The sequence below is a fragment of the Mus caroli genome, unplaced genomic scaffold (assembly GCF_978045245.1).
Source record: "Mus caroli unplaced genomic scaffold, Mus_caroli_1 scaffold_6, whole genome shotgun sequence".
NCBI lineage: Eukaryota > Metazoa > Chordata > Mammalia > Rodentia > Muridae > Mus > Mus caroli.
The window spans coordinates 72,282,839-72,296,539 of record NW_028227261.1 but is presented as its reverse complement, the minus strand read 5'-3'; the positions used below and the strand labels follow the sequence as shown (position 1 = coordinate 72,296,539).

Here is a 13,701-nt window from a genome sequence, read left to right as displayed (position 1 = left end):
ATGGATCTGACCTAATCAATGGGTTGATACGGATCCTATGGATCTGACCTAATCAATGGGTTGATACGGATCCTATGGATCTGACCTGATCAATGGGTTGATACAGATCCTATGGATCTGACCTAATCAATGGGTTGATCCTTTACGGAGTCAGACAAAGAAGATGTTATTGGGAGGCAGTGAAAAGTAGAAGAAGGAGACGTGACCCGGGATGCTGTTGGGAGCGATCCACCATTCTAGACCCCAGGAGACTGCAACACTTTCCCTCAGCCATAACATGTGCCTCCCTCACTAGAGGAGGCCCTGAGACCCAAAGCCAAATGACAAGAGAATGACCCTCTCAGAGAGCTAAGCAAATCCTTCCTCCCTTAAGGTGTCTGTCTGTCTGTCTGTCGGGTATTTTTATCACAGCAACAGAAAAGTCTGACTGACTCTAGGAAGGAAATTTCTCTTTCCTGGCTGAGAGGATACACCATGCTGTTAGGAATTGGGAAGAAAGACCTCAGTTCCGGCTGAACCCCAGGACACCTCCATCTCGTGCAGGCTGGGCCTCCCAACAAGTGGGTCAAAGGGAGAATCTTTCTCTTTTGGAGCAGCCAAGACTGCTAAATGGCTATGGGCCAGCAGGGGAAGCTGTGGGAGGGCTAGCACCTGCAGGGATTGACCAGGGATGAAAGACCTGTGTGGGAACTGCAAAGGAAACAGGTGGACTTGAGGAAGGCCCCTTGGGGCATGAGACATGGAGCAATAAGCACTCTGGAAAGGCTGAAGCAAGAAGTCCACCACGAAGCAACCCAAGCACCTAGGACTTGCACCTGACACACTGCATTAGACTCACTGGTAGGAAAACCCAAGGATGCCCATCTTAATAATCCACCTGCTCCCCCAGCAAGGAGACTTTAAGCAGATTCAAGTGTGAGAACCACTGAGCCACCATGACAAAATGACCATGCTTTTACTTCAAAGGCAATAAGAAGCCCAGACAAGATCTTGGGAAGTAGGTGAGAACGGACTTCCACTTTAGAAAGTACAGTCTAGAGCTTGATGTGTGGCTTTAGAGCAGAGCAAGGACCCAAACTGCCCTCCAGTGCCCAGGAGTCCTTATGCACTGTCACCTAGCTCCTTTACCCTCTTATACAGTAACCGCCACTGATGGAGATGGCTCTCCAGAGCCAGCCGCTGGACTTAGTCTCTACTCAAACTGCCTTGAGAGACAGAGCTTAGGAAGTGATTACAAACTCAGGACTGCTGGTTTGAATGAAAATGGCCTCCATAGTCGGGCGTGGTGGCGCACGCCTTTAATCCCAGCACTCGGGAGGCAGAGGCAGGCGGATTTCTGAGTTCGAGGCCAGCCTGGTCTACAAAGTGAGTGCCAGGACAGCCAGGGCTATACAGAGAAACCCTGTCTCAAAAAACCAAAAAAAAAAAAAAAAAGAAAAGAAAAGAAAATGGCCTCCACAGGCTCATATTTGAGTGCTTGGTCCCCAGTTAGTGGAGCTATTTGGGAAGGATTAGGAGGCAACCTTGTTGGAGGGGGTGTGTCACTGGAGGTGGGCTCTGATCAGGTTTCAAGGCCCATGCCAGGTCCCATACCTCTCCCTCCACCTCGAGCCTGCAGATTAACCCTCTAAAGCAGTAAGCAAGCTCCCAGTTACATGCTTCCTTTCATAGGTTGCTTTGGTCATGGGGTCTCTTCACAGCAATGGAACACTAAGACAAGAACAAAACCCTCATGAATGGATTAATGTCGACTAATGATGGGTTAATGTTGGAGAGTGTTACTTCCTGGCATTATAAGAGAGGGTTATTAGTCTGAGGACGTGGCTTAGTTGGTATGTGGTGTGCTTGCCTTGCATACATGAGGCCCTGAGTTCAATACCCTGAGTGATTTAAAACATGAGAAAACTGGTTCAAGTGAGTTCATGCTTTCTCTCCCCCTATATGTTCTTTCCCTACATGATGCCATAGGCCATATTAAGACACAGCAGGAAGGTCCTCACCAGATGTGACATCTCGATCTTCAGTCTCAGACTCTAGAACTGTAAGAAGGGAATCTCTCCGCTCCAGAGGTTACTGTCTCACTAACAGTGGGAGACAGTAAGCATACATAAACACGCCTTTCCCACATCCTAGTCTCTTACACGCTTGCTGCATGAAAACCCCGTAAGACTTCCACCAATGGAAAGTGGGGCTACACAAACACAAGGTCCAGAGCAACCAGAGGTTACACCACCATCAATCCGTCAGCGTCAGTGGAAGAATGAATGCCACCTCCCCTGTGGACAAATGCTAACACTAGTCCGTGGCGGACAAGTTAGAACAGATGGCCCTTTGAGTTCATTTTTCTCCCTTAAAAAAAGCTTACAGACTATAAATCTGCACCATTTATCCAGCTGGAGTCCTGGGGATGAACCTAATAGGAAACTGCCTTGTCCTAAGGGACTCCCTCCAGTGGAGGACTGCCATGCAGGGTCTGGGAGAACAATGACTAAGAGCTGCTCTGGATGACAGCACCAGGAGCCAGCATTTGAGCTAGCACCAATGCCCCAACTCTGGGGCTCTGCTTAGACTGTACACCGTCACAGCAATCTTACTAGGCAGGATGAACTGTTTGTCCTTAAGATGAAGACACGGAGAGATTAAGTAACTTACCCAATGCTGTACAAGAAGCAGGAATTCAACCCCTGCTTTCACCCGCCTCCAGCTTTGCACACGCCACTTCACAGGAAGTGGCAAACAGACTAGTTTTAAGTAGGTTCATAATATCTGATAGGGAAGGAAGGAAGCAAATCATTCATAGGCCCACAATATTCATATATGAATAAACTATAGCCCTAGAGATCACCCAGTGCAAGGCACCAGAGGACCTACGAGTCCTTAAGTACTGACTACCATATGACCCGTGTCCCTGCTACTCACGTGTAGTGCAAAAGTAGCTACAGACAGTAGCTACAGACAGTATCTAGACAAATGGCCACGGTTGTATTTCCATAAAACTTTACTTACAAAATAGACCAGACAGGGGTGGCTAACACCTGCGTTAGGCCTTCCTGAGAGTTCACAGGTCCCTGACCTGTTTCAAAAGGCACTGAATTTAGAATGAACCTTCTTGGCCTCCAACAACGCTGTGACCTTTCACCAACCACTTCCTTTAGCTTTCTAAGATGTACAGGGACTCACTCTGCTGCCCAGGCTAACCTAGCCTGGGGTTCCTGGGCACAACGGATGCTCCCACCTCAGCCCTCAAAGTAGCTGGCACTAGAGATGTGTGCTCCTGCATGAGCAAAGGCTCCTTTGACACTGGGGACCTCCTTCCCCCTCCTGCACTGCCCTTCGGGTTTTTGTTTTGTTTTGAAAACAGGAAGCAACCACCACGACTGCTGTCTCCTTTACTTTCATTTTCCCAGTCCTCCATCCCATTTCCTAGGGACAATCCACAGCCCGGGACTACTACCTGGGGGTAGTTAGTGAGCAAGGACTACCACATCTGAGGAAGTGCTCTGGCTGTCACCTGATCCTTAATCTCTGGGACAGAGCCAGAATGAGTCCCTGCTGCATTGGCAGGCGGGCCAGCCAAGAAACATTTCTCCTTTCCCCCCACTGACTTGGTCACTGAGCCAGGAAACTACCCTCAGATTCTCACATGGTAAGCAAGGAAACTACCCTCAGATTCTCACATGGTAAGCAAGATGAGGCTGACTAGGAAGGAAGAAGTCCTGGAAGAAGACAGTGAGGTCTGATCTCAAAGCCCTGCCTAGAAACCCACCGACCACTCAGTGCAGACAAGTCTGCCAGGTGCTCACTGACTGAGTCCTGCTGGCATCCATGTGAGCAGTACTGGCTTCCGACAGCATGGAGCAGCAGCTGGGCTCTGGGACTGTCCTCCCTTGCATGAGACCTTGGGTACATTGCTGAAGTACTGAGTTCTGAGTATATCCCAGAACCCTGCATTCACTAAGGATAAACCACTGGACTGCTCAGAGTGCTCTTACAGTGCTAGCCTGCTCTTTAATTCCTTACACTTCCGCTCTGAGGTGCCGCCACCACTGCTGACTGTCTCTGGATTTTATAAAGTATCTTCAGTCTTGGTACAAGAAAACACATTCTGTAATAACGCTGTAGAAGGCTAACAATATCTACCGGAGTGCTGACTCAAAGCAAACATAAAAGGCCCCACATAGGTGTGGTGGTGAATGCCTTTAACCCCAGCACTGGCACAGGCTGGTGGATCTCCCAGTTAAAGCCAGCCTGGTCTATGGAGCGAGTTCCAGAGTTCTGGGGCAGCCAGGGCTATACAGGAACACCCTGTCTCAAAAAAACAAAACTAAACTAAAAAGCCCCATATACTCTGCTCCTAAAAAGGCAAAAATCCTCAGATACAGAAAGGCTCATATATCTTTCCACTTGGGGGAAGGGGAAAAAAACAAACAACAACAACAAAACCTCAGCTAAACTGGTTCAAGGCCTAGCAAAATCTAGCCAAACAGTCTCCAGTTCTCCAGTGCTCTCTGCCACAGACAGACACACACCAACTATGGCTTCATTTTCACCACGCCTGTGAGCTCTGAGCTCCCACACTGTCTACTAAAATTCCACCTCTGAACCTCTGAAGAAGTCTTGTTCAAATGTCACCTTCTAGATGACAGATGTCAAAAACTGGAAAGAATTTATAGACACGTCATGCATTTCAAACTGCTTGCTACCCATTAAGATCCAACCCCCACCCCCAAAATAACCAAGGCCCAAAGGGTTAAGGAGCAAGAACTCTAAGTCACTGCCCTTCCCAAGGTCTCAGTCTGGAATCCAAGTCCTGACCTCCCTTTCCTCTGGGACAGGACACACCTTCAAAACCACACCCTGCTGACCGTCCATACTGAACTCCCTTCACACCAAACCCTGTTAACCTTTATTCATCCTGAAAATGAAAAACTTCTCACCCTTCTCCCAGTGAGATACCCTCTTTCTCTGTCCCCAGTGCCACTTGGCAGACTGCCACACCCAGTCCCACCCTCCAGAGCCCCGCCTAGAGAGGAGGAGTTTCCCATCCCTAGCTCTTCCCACCTAAGACAAGACTGCACTGCTTATTAGTTACCATACGACCCAATTAGCATACACAGGGCATCATTTACAGGGATAATTTAAATACATAGGCCCTATACAAGTGCCAGTATATGATCAAGGCCAAGGTGAACACATCGAGAAAGCATTGGCTACACACACACACACACACACACACACACACACACACACACGCACGCACGCACGCAGACTACAGGATCTTTAGGTATTTAAGTAAAGAGTTTAAGGCTTCACCATAGCTTTAGGAGCTCCCAAGGATCCCACACCTCAAGAGTCCCTTCCGAGAGCTGTGATGACTTCACCAACGTGGCTGTCTGGCCACAGTGGCACAGAGATCTGGTGAAGTGTGAGGGAACCCAGACTCACTGAGCTCAGGGATGGAGAAGGAGTTCTGACAGAGCTGCTAACAAAGGGCTTTCTCCTCCTGTCTTCCTCTGGGCCTGAACCTCAATTGAGGTGTGGTTGGTAGTGAATGTGACTCCAGTCAAGATGCACTACTGGGCCCCAGAGGGGCAGGTTAGGGGAACTAACTGTCCATAGACCAAAAGATGGAAACCAAGAGTCTCTTGGGAGTCACAGTATCAGATTCTTGCTATAGACAATTAGCAACAGACCCAAGGCAGAGAACCAAGAAGGCAGACACCACCTGGAGAGATGCCACCTGCCCATGTAAGCAGTGAAAGAGGAGAGGGAGGTGCCCAAGTCTGTGGAGGGGTGGGGGGCACCAAGGAAAGTTCTGTTGAGAAAGCTACAATCCACGACTAGCTAGGATTCCAAAAGACATTCTACACCCAGCATCTCAGCGACGGGAGGTGACTTGTTAACCTGAGCTGGGCTGATAGCAGCTGGGCCTGTCTCCTTCCACTCAGCAGCATTACCAGTTTACAGACAACCTGCCTGTCCTAGGATTCCCCAGTAGAGAACTCCTCCAGAGCCACAGGTTGCCCCGCTGCTTCCTTCCCCACATAAGCACCCACCCAATAGGAATGGGAATGAGCCTTTCTTCTGCTCACATGCATGCCCATCTCCACCCACCTGAGCAGAAAGGGAACCAGAATTACCACTGCATAGCCATCCTTCTCCCACACCTCTGCCCCAAGCCAGGCCCTCCCCCTTGCTCTCCAGGATAGGCCCTGAGAGTCAGCCTCACCCCGTCCAACACCACACCCCTGTTCTCCTTCAGGACTCAGTCCAACCCACAGGAGCTGTGGAAACAGACTCTGCCCCTCCTGCCTCCAACCGCACACTCTGAAAACGACAGAAAGGTAGGGAGACCTGGGAAGGAAAGGGAGGCTTTGCTTTGGAGTGTGGTTGGATCAAAGCCTGGCATTGCTTGAAAACCAAGAGCTCCACAGGACTAGCATTTGCTTCAGGCCTTTCTCCTTCCAATGGTACACTTGCCATTTTCTAGAAATCGAACCAAAAACCATTTATAATAAAAAGAGGTGTGGGTCACGTGGTGGTGATGCACGCCTTTAGTCCCAGCACTCAGGAGACAGAGGCAGGTGTTCCAGGTGTTCCAGCCAGGCCTACACACAGAGAAACCATGTCTCAACAAAACAAAATTAATCAATTAATTAATTAACTCAGGACCTCTGGAAGAACAGTCGGTGCTCTCAACCACTGAGCCATCTCTTCAACCTGACAGGTGGATTTCTATGAGTTGGGAATCAACCTGGTCTCCATAACAAGTTCCAAGGTAGTCAAAGCTATATAGTGAGTGAGACCTTGTCTCAGGAAAAAAAAAAGGAATATGAAAGAGGGGAGGGAGAGGATAGAAGGGAAGGGAAGGAAGGGAAAGAGATGGGGAGAAGAGAAAAGAAGGGAGGATGGGAGAGAGGAGGGGAGGGGAGGGGAGGGGGGGAGGAGGAGGGGAGAGGAGGGGAGAGGGAAAAAAGAAAAGAAGAAAGTGTCAGTCCCCATGTGCTCCCAGGAACTCCTGGGTTTACCTTCTCAGATTACAGTTCCATCCAAGGTATCTCCAGAGACAGCCCAGTGTCATCTATAAAGCCAGGAGAGGAGGGGCCTCTTTGCAACCTCTTGAAAGTAGCTCGAGCAGTTTTTCTCTTAATCCCCACACTTAAAAGTCTAGGTTAACTCGGGAGGCAGAGGCAGGCGGATTTCTGAGTTTGAGGCCAGCCTGGTCTACAGAGTGAGTTCCAGGACAGCCAGGGCTACACAGAGAAACCCTGTCTCGGAAAAAAACAAAAAAAAAAAAAAAAGTCTAGGTTAAAAAATCTTTTACTAAGCTGTGACTCCTCTCTGAGCAGCAGTTCCCACGGTCCTTCTACTTTAGATAAACCCCATCTCTGTTTCACACTGGCTCACCTCAAAACTCTTTTCTATATAAAAGCCAAGAATCCTGAGTTTCCCTGAGTTAAGGTCCCTAAAAGATTAAGGGACCCTGGAGCTGCTGCAGGAGAGTGTGGCACTACTAACAAATACTTGCCTAATTTAAAACCTACTTTAAAAAAAAAAAGATTTATTTATTTTTATGTATTTGCCACTGCTCTCTTTAGACACACCAGAAGAGGGCATCAGACCCCATTGCAAATGGTTGTGAGGCACCATGTGGTTGCTGGGAATTGAACTCAGGAATTCAATTTGAAGAGCAGTCAGTGCTGGAAGAGCAGTCGGTGCTCTTAACCATTGAGCCATCTCTCCAGCCATAAAAACCTATTATTTATAAGACAGAATCCAGGCTCCTTAGTGTCATGGCACTGCAGGTCTCCTGGGATCTGAACCTGCCTTTTGCTGTATCAACTCCCAAGATGTTCACTCTAATCCAGTCCACACCAACTTTCACCCAAGCTGGATCCTGGATCACCCCAATATACCTCTTCTTTAACCCTAAACTAGGGTGGCCAGCACTCCCTATTCCCTGTACTGAATGCACCCCAGTCTTACTGCCCTAGAGCCTACATTATAGAATCCTACCTGACCCCCAGGCAGACTGGTTACTTGGGTAACTACCCATCATTTACTAAGCCGTGAGCTCTTCTAGGACACTAACTAGCTCCTTCAATGAGTCCCAGTCTCATTCTAAAACAATTGTGGCATCAGTTGTACTAAAACGTCATCGGGCTGATCAGAGTCACAGGTCAGTCATCCCAATACTGGGAAGGCAGAGGCAGTATGTGGGAGTTTGAGGCCAGCCTAGTCTATAAAGTCAAGTTCCTACCCAGTCACAATACATAGCAAGACACCATCTTTAAAAAACATCCAGAACAGGCCATAAAAATCATCCATAAGCCATTTCTTCACATGATTCAGTGTTTTGTAAGGTTTTTGTTTTCATTATCACTTCCTTAAGTCGCTTTTTTACATGCTTTCCTATTTGTACCTGCCCATAAAATTTTAATAACATGTATGTATTGTGTAAGAGAATATAAATGGCTTAATTTTCTTACTCAATAATGAGTTCAAAATAACTAAAACTGTAAGTGTTAAATCCAAAATTTACAGCTATTAGTAACTTAATAACTGTATTTACTGAATGACTTTCAATTTGAAATGCAATTCATATATATGTGTGTGTAATTGTGTACACAAATTGTTCATTTCTATTAAGTCACCAATGTACATAAAAATAAAATAATTCTAAAAAGAAAAAAAAAGAAATGAGTACTGGCTGGTTTTATGTGTCAACTTGACATAGGCTGGGGTTATCACAGAGAAAGGAGCTTCAGTTGGGGAAATGCCTCCATGAGATCCAGCTGTGGAGTATTTTTTCAATTAGTGATCAAGGGGGAAAGGCCCCTTGGGAGTGGGACCATCTCTGGGCTGGCAGTCTTGGGTTCTATAAGAGAGCAGGCTGAGCAAGCCAGCCAGTAAGTAACATCCCTCCATGGCCTCTGCATCAGCTCCTGCTTCCTTCCCTGCTTGAGTTCCAGTCCTGACTTCCTTGGTGATGAACAGCAGTATGGAAGTGTAAGCTGAATAAACCCTTTCCTCCCCACCTTGCTTCTTGGTCATGATATTTGTGCAGGAATAGAAACCCTGACGAAGACAAAATGCAACCATACTTCTCTTTACAGAATCTAAACAGTTATTTTAAATAAATTTATTTTTATTTAATGAGCATTGACTGGTGTTTTATCTGCATGTATATCTGTATGAGGGCGTTGGATCCCCTGAAACTGAAAGTTACAGACAGTTGTGAGCTGCCATCTGGGTGCTGAAAATTGAACCTGAGTCCTCAGGAAGAGCAGCCAGTGCTCTTAATCAGAGTCACCTCTCCAGCCCCCTCTTTAGTTATTTAAAAAGCCGGGCAGTGGTAGCGCACACCTTTAATCCCAGCACTTGGGAGGCAGAGGCAGGAGGATCTCTGAGTCCGGAGCCAGCCTGGTCTACAGAGTGAGTTCCAGGACAGCCAGGGCTATACAGAGAAACCCTGTCTCGAAAAACCAGAGAGAGAGAGAGAGAGAGAGAGAGAGAGAGAGAGAGAGGAAGGAAGGGTCAATCATTTAAAAATCTGCTTAAAAACCAAAATCCACCCGAGAGATACTATAAGTTTCCCCACCACTATCATTTCTGTGGGTACTTAGGAAGAAAAGTATTCCCATAGTATTAGTCATGACTTCAAAAAAGATCTCCCTCCCCACCTACCCTCCCACCCCACCCCCACCCCCCAAAAACCCTAACACTAGAACATTTAAGATATTCCTAGCCCTAACTCCTCAGGACCAGGAACCTGAATAAGCCCTCAGGGGCTGAAGGACTTATCAGTCCGTTGTGGATAAGGCTCCTTCTGTCCTGCCCGCTGGATCTCCCAATCAGCACTAGCTTGGCACCTAAGAAGATCAGAGGTTTGCCATTTTAACGACTGAATGGCCAGCCCCAAACACATACACAAAAGTGAGGCAACGAGATTAGAGCCTTCTTGGCTACAATGCTTTGTCCCTTTTTACTTCCCAAAAGCATCAAACAATGGCCAGGAAGAAAGCAAAGTGCCCTGGAGGGTGTGAAAGCCTGAGATAAGCTCCCTCCGGTCTACTCACACACCTGGTGAACCTGACAGTCTTCCACACAAAGTGGAGCTCATTTTTGGTTTATTTTGGTTTGTTTGTTCTTGTTTTGGTTTTTTCTTTCTTCCTCCCCTAACACCTCCCCCGCCCTCAGACAGGGTTTCTCTGGGTAACAGAGCCCTGGCTGTCCTGGAACAGGATCTATATATACCAGGCTGGCCTTGAACTCAAGAAATTCGCCTGTTTCTGCCTTCTGGGTGCTGGGATTGAAGAGGCATGTGCCACCACTGCCCAGAGGTAGAGTTCTTTAATCCACTTACAATTAGGGATTTTTGACAAGTACTTCAAGCATACCTATAACATCCTACTGCACACCTGTTCATTCACCCTAAATGGGTCCACACATGACTTATCTCCCTGGCACTCTGGGAGACCTAGACATCCAAAGCTGTACCTTCTCTCTCCAAGGTACCAATTTTTTTTTTTTTTTTTTTTTGAGACAGGGTTTCTCTGTGTAGCCCTGGCTGTCCTGGCACTCACTTTGTAGACCAGGCTGGCCTTGAACTCAGAAATCCGCCTGCCTCTGCCTCCCGAGTGCTGGGATTAAAGGCGTTCGCCACCACGCCCAGCTAAGGTACCAAATTTAAGCACAGAGTACTTAAGCACTCAGTAGAGAGTGGATAAACGTATGCCCACATACTTGTCCACCATGAGGGTAAAACATAGATTTGGCGTGAACAAAGAGTTCCTTTGTGCCTTGTCCATTACCTAAGACGAATACCTAGCATGAAATTGGGAGCTTATCAGTGATAAGGCAAAAACTGAGGTCTGATGGAGCCATATCTTTTCTGCAGTCATGCATTTACTTAACAAACATGTATTCAAGTCTTTGTGCCAGGTTGTCTGCTGCTCTGATACCTAACTTCGACATGAGCTCTTGAGTTTGTTTTATTGGCAGTTGACAGAGTAACCTTCATCTCAATATGCCAAGACAATCCCATTTAACATCTACTGTTATGACTTGCATTTCTCCAACAGTGAGCCAGAGTCAGAAATACCACTCTATAGTTAGGAGCTACTCTGGGTCTTGATTTTTTTTTTTTCTTTATTACGGAAGAAAAAAAAAAATCCATGCTAGTCTATTTTTCTATGTGCCTAGACCTGGGTAGCCTTGAATTTGTGATTCTCCTGCCTCAGCCATCTGAGTGCTGAGATTACAGACCAGGCTCAGGATTGTTCCTTCATTTTCAATACAAATAAACATGGTTAGGGACAGGGAAGCAGCTGGAGACAAGCCTGGGATAAGCTATTGAGGCTGTACTACAGCCTCCATCATACCAAGACTGTGGCTATTTAATGTATACACGAGAGGGAACGTCTTGAGGAAGTGGGAGATGGTCAAAGGACCGTAGTAGTGTGTTACCTGGATTACAGAAAAGATCTAGGGATGTAAATTTTAAAAGCGCAGGCAACAGGTCATGCCAAAAGACTGCCTAAAGCTATAAATAAAAGTTGTCACAAAAGAAAATAGTAACAAATATTCTATCTCATTGTTTGCCTTGTGTGTCCTTAGAAGGTCCAGCAACACATCCATGCCCCCTGGGCAAGCGCTAATTCCCTGGTATGTGGTCTTGGGCCCACACTGCAAGGCTGGTCCTCAGAAAGCTCTGGTTCACCTTCTTAACTGTCTGTAGCATAAGGATCGATCCTTGGGGTTTTGATCGGTTCTTAATGTCAACGTTTAAAGCACAGTATTTACTCCTTACCAGGATCTTCTGGCAGTAAAGACAGAATCCTAACTCACTCGCCTCCTCCACATCACCCATCTATTGCATCATTGGAAATCAAGGCTTTCTCAGGCCGCGACTTGTAAAATTCAAGTCAGGTAAAATGGCAGCAGAGGCGGCGGCAGGAGCCTGACCCTCAACTTGAGAGCAGAGCGCGCGCTCCCAGCAGCAGCTGAAGGAAGCGCTGGAATCAACAGGTCGGGCGCCCCCGCCCGGGAGCGTTCAGACCCCGGCGCCGCGCGAGGACCCGGTAGGTCACTTCGGTAGCCTAGAGAGGCGAGGCCGCCGGCGATTCTGGACAAGGGACGTTTCCCGGCCGCGGGGCTCAGGCTCCGGCCCTCGGTCCCGGGGTGACTAGACAGCTGTACCCCACCCGACCGGCGGACACCTCGCGGAACTTCCACAGAAAGCGACACAGAAGTCGAGTCCAGAACGGTTCCGCAAAAGCCCATAGGGTCCAAGGAGGCTCAGGCTGGCCCGGGCTGCTCTGCCTGGCCCCGTGGGGCGCTCCTCGGCGTGAAGGACAGCCCTGCCCACCCTCCGTGCCAGCGGAGGCTCCGCATCCCTCCCACGCCCGCCGGTGCCCGGACCAGCCCGCTCTGCCTGTCCTCGCACCTCGTCCGCGTCCAATTCCACTCGGCTGCCCACGAGCGCCATGTTCCCCTCCGCGGCGGCCGCACACCCACAGGGAACTCAGAACCGACTCTTTTCTGGGCTCTGGGTTCAGCCCAGCGCGGGTGGAGGAGGAACCAGGCGGCCCCGAGCGACCGGACCGAACTGTCCCCGCCCCCGGCGCCGCGGTATCCACTGCGCACCCAGTACCCGAGCGGATGCCAGGCTAATGCCCCGCCCCCTCGCCGGATAGCCCCGCCCCGGCACGCGGCCCCCTTAGAGAGCAGCCAACCAGGTTCCGTGGGGAGGAGTCACCCACAGAGTCAGCGGGTGCTCGGGAAAAGGACCTCTGGGGTACTGGCCTCCCTAGAGGATTGGCAGGAGCCTGGCGCCCTAACTGGAGCGCGCAGAGCTGACAACCCAAGGTCGTGGCTGCGCTCCCTCTGTGGCTAGTGGTCCACCTGGTCCTTGGTCTGGAACCAGAGCGTTTACTTCGCCCAGAAGACAGAGCATCTGACAGATGCAGCTAGAGGACAGCCACGGGTCACTGGTCACCTAGAGGCATCTGACACATCACATGTCCAAGTCGGTGTGTCAAGAACATCCTCTCCAAGAGACAGGAACTCTGTTTTGCCTCTGTGTTTGCGAAGTAACGACCAGGTTTTTCTTGCTACACCATCTCTCACTCAGCCTTTTGTAAATCCAAATAGTAATTTGTGCTTGAATTATCCATGAGGATAGGGACGCTGTCTTTTTCCATGCTATATCCCTAGGACCCAGAACAGTGCTTGTTGACTGTATTTAGAAATTGATTCCTGTTTCTGACTTGCAAAATAACTGAGTGATCCAACTGGGGGGAAAAAGTTAAAACTATATATATTAAGGGTTGAGAGTCAGTTTTATTTTAAATTCCCCTAACGGTGTGATTTGGTGACAAGTGTTACAAAACACCCCACTCATATAGAGCATCCCAAAAATGTCCTATCCCTGTTCTGTGGTGTCCCCAGACACCAAACTTCTATTGTTGCTATCACCCCATCCCTCCCCACTTTGTTGTATGCAGTCATTTACATACTCAGTATCTATCTGATTTATGAAATACTGCTTATCGGTCTATAAACATAAAAACAGGAAACTAATTGTAATTGAGAACTAATCGTGTACTAGGACTATGCTGGGGCCCTTGTATGTTTTGTCTCACTTACTCTCATAAGAGGGACACAAGCCGGGCATGGTGGCGCACGCCTTTAATCCCA

The 13,701-nt window shown here is 48.4% G+C and overlaps 1 protein-coding gene across 1 annotated transcript in view; it reads right to left on the bottom strand.

Annotated features, from left to right (window-relative positions):
- Ttc39b (tetratricopeptide repeat domain 39B) overlaps positions 1 to 12,644 on the bottom strand; it is a 103,884-nt gene extending 91,240 nt beyond the window's left edge. Inside the window, exon 1 of the mRNA XM_021159755.3 lies at positions 12,449 to 12,644. Within this exon, the coding sequence (XP_021015414.1) occupies positions 12,449 to 12,490 (42 nt within the window). The 5' untranslated portion in view covers positions 12,491 to 12,644. The remainder of the gene's footprint in view (positions 1 to 12,448) is intronic.
- Positions 12,645 to 13,701: the final 1,057 nt, after the last annotated feature.